The sequence below is a fragment of the Octopus bimaculoides genome, chromosome 2 (genome assembly GCF_001194135.2).
Source record: "Octopus bimaculoides isolate UCB-OBI-ISO-001 chromosome 2, ASM119413v2, whole genome shotgun sequence".
In the NCBI taxonomy this organism is placed as follows: domain Eukaryota; kingdom Metazoa; phylum Mollusca; class Cephalopoda; order Octopoda; family Octopodidae; genus Octopus; species Octopus bimaculoides.
This window is the reverse complement of record NC_068982.1, coordinates 155,064,773-155,066,946: the sequence shown is the minus strand read 5'-3', so window position 1 is coordinate 155,066,946 and position 2,174 is coordinate 155,064,773. Positions and strand designations below refer to the sequence as shown.

The 2,174-nt window shown below is 31.8% G+C and overlaps 1 protein-coding gene across 2 annotated transcripts in view; it reads left to right on the top strand.

Moving 5' to 3' along the window:
• LOC106878236 (probable insulin-like peptide 7) overlaps nucleotides 1-2,174 on the top strand; it is a 67,225-nt gene that overhangs the window by 58,539 nt on the left and 6,512 nt on the right. For both annotated transcript variants that reach the window (XM_014927405.2, XM_052965942.1), the window contains exon 2: nucleotides 1,672-1,807. In XM_014927405.2, the coding sequence (XP_014782891.1) occupies nucleotides 1,677-1,807 (131 nt within the window). In that variant the 5' untranslated portion in view covers nucleotides 1,672-1,676. The remainder of the gene's footprint in view (nucleotides 1-1,671; nucleotides 1,808-2,174) is intronic.

Genomic DNA, 2,174 nt, shown 5'->3' with positions numbered 1-2,174 from the left:
ATATATATATACGTATATATATATATAGTGAAAGCACGGAGTTTAGTGGTTAGGGCATTCGGATAACGACCGTAAAGTGAATTCGATTCCCGGCAGCGCGTTGTGTCCTTGAGCAAAGCAATTTATTTTACGTTGCTCCAGTCTATTTAGCTGCCAAAAATGAGTAGTACATGTAATTTCAAAGGGTTACACTTGTTTGCCTTTAGTTTTCTTTGAAGCAAGGCAAAGAACTTCCTGCAAAGAACTCAGCATAAATTTCTTTCAGTATCCGTTTGTTCAATCAAAATACATACATATTCAGGCATTCAGAAACAGATTGGGCTGTGTGGGGAATATGTATCCAGGCTACAACACAAAACCTAGTATGAGTAATCACTGACTGTTAAAGTATGCAGTATGGTCATAATATCAGCAGAAGCATGATGACGTCTGGTTATTCAGTCGACTACATGTGTGTCGATCAAGGCTAACTCGAGAATCATACAACAACGACATAGAAACACACACATACTTACTCATGCACGCATGCACGTATATACCTTTTTTCCGTTTAATTGATTTTTGATAGGTTGATGAGTTTGGAGAAATTCGATAGTTGAACTAAACCAATCAACAAATAGATTTCGATGCTAGGCCATCTGTTGGGTTTGATATAAATGACTAAGACTATTGAAGGCGGTGTACCAAATGTTTGTAGTTCTATTACTAAAATCAGTTACAGAATAAGATAATATCCTTCGTGCTTAGTTTTATTATTTTACACAGATTTAGTTTTTCGTGTGGCGAAAATATAACTGAAACATGACTAGCAGACGAAACTGTTTCCATCTTAGACATGATAGATATATAAATGTATTAATTCTCACAAAATTAAACATCAGGGATCCCACAGAAAATAAAATTCGATTGTTTCTATTCTCATTTGGCAATCTGACCAAAGCAAATAAAATATAAGACTGTAAAAGAAAATGTCATCTGCAATTTTAATGTCCAACATATTAACCTTTACGCTCATATTTGTGATGTCGCTCTTTTGGGTATATTAAACGAAATGATTCAGTGAATGTTTTAGTTATATTTTCAGTCAATAAAAAAAATCTATACACATTGCAAAATATTCTCGTGGCAGATTGGACGTTTTCACTTGGTTTATATAAAGGTTTTACGTTATTCCTTTCCAGCTACGATGTATTCATGTTAAAGAACTTCGTTTCAGGAATTATTTATTAGTTATTCGCTTAATACAAGTCAGAATTTCCATATAGACCCATTTCACTTTCAGCACACATATATATTAACACAATTTTACCATGGTGTCTTTCTTTTTATTCTTTAGGGGTTTCCTACAAATATAACCACCGATTTTTATTAAAGTAGAACACGGATATGCCTACAGTATATGGTAGATTTGTTCACATATTAGATTTACAATATTTTTACCCCAGCCAATATGTGGAAACGACTTAAGAAGGAATATTTTATGTAGCTGTTGTACATGCTAGAAATAGCAACCAATTCTTACCTGGTTCACACCATATTCTCTTTAGAAAAAGTAGGACATCGATAATGTAGTCATAGTTATGCTAATAAAAAAAACTAAATGATCATTATTATAACTGTTTTGATCATGGCTAAATAACCTAACAATTATCTTTTTCTCTTAATTTGCAGGGAAAATGAAGCGGATCCGTTGGCAAGAAGCATCAATAAAAGCCGTCTTCTATATCTCAGTTCTGTTTAATTTATTGATTGACTGCAGAGTTAAAGCTAATATTCAGGAAGATGTCATAGAAATAATACAAGGAAGGTAATATACTGTACACTTTTACAACTGATATTAAGGTAGACAATATCAATATGAAAGGAACCATATTTTCTTCTTACCAAATATTCAAAATATTCGATATCAGTATATTTTTACTATGATGTGTGCACATATAATTATATATATATATATATATATATATATAAACAACTGAAAATTACACCGAAGGATTACTCATTTTTTTTTATAGCTGAGAACATTTTTATTAGAATTTATAAGAAAGGTGATAGAGTCTTTGAGTTTTCAACCAGCAAGTCTTCTTCAGACAGTTTGAAGTTTAATGCCTCTGTCTATCTATCTATCTATCTATCTATCTATCTATCTATCTATCTATCTATCTATCTATCTA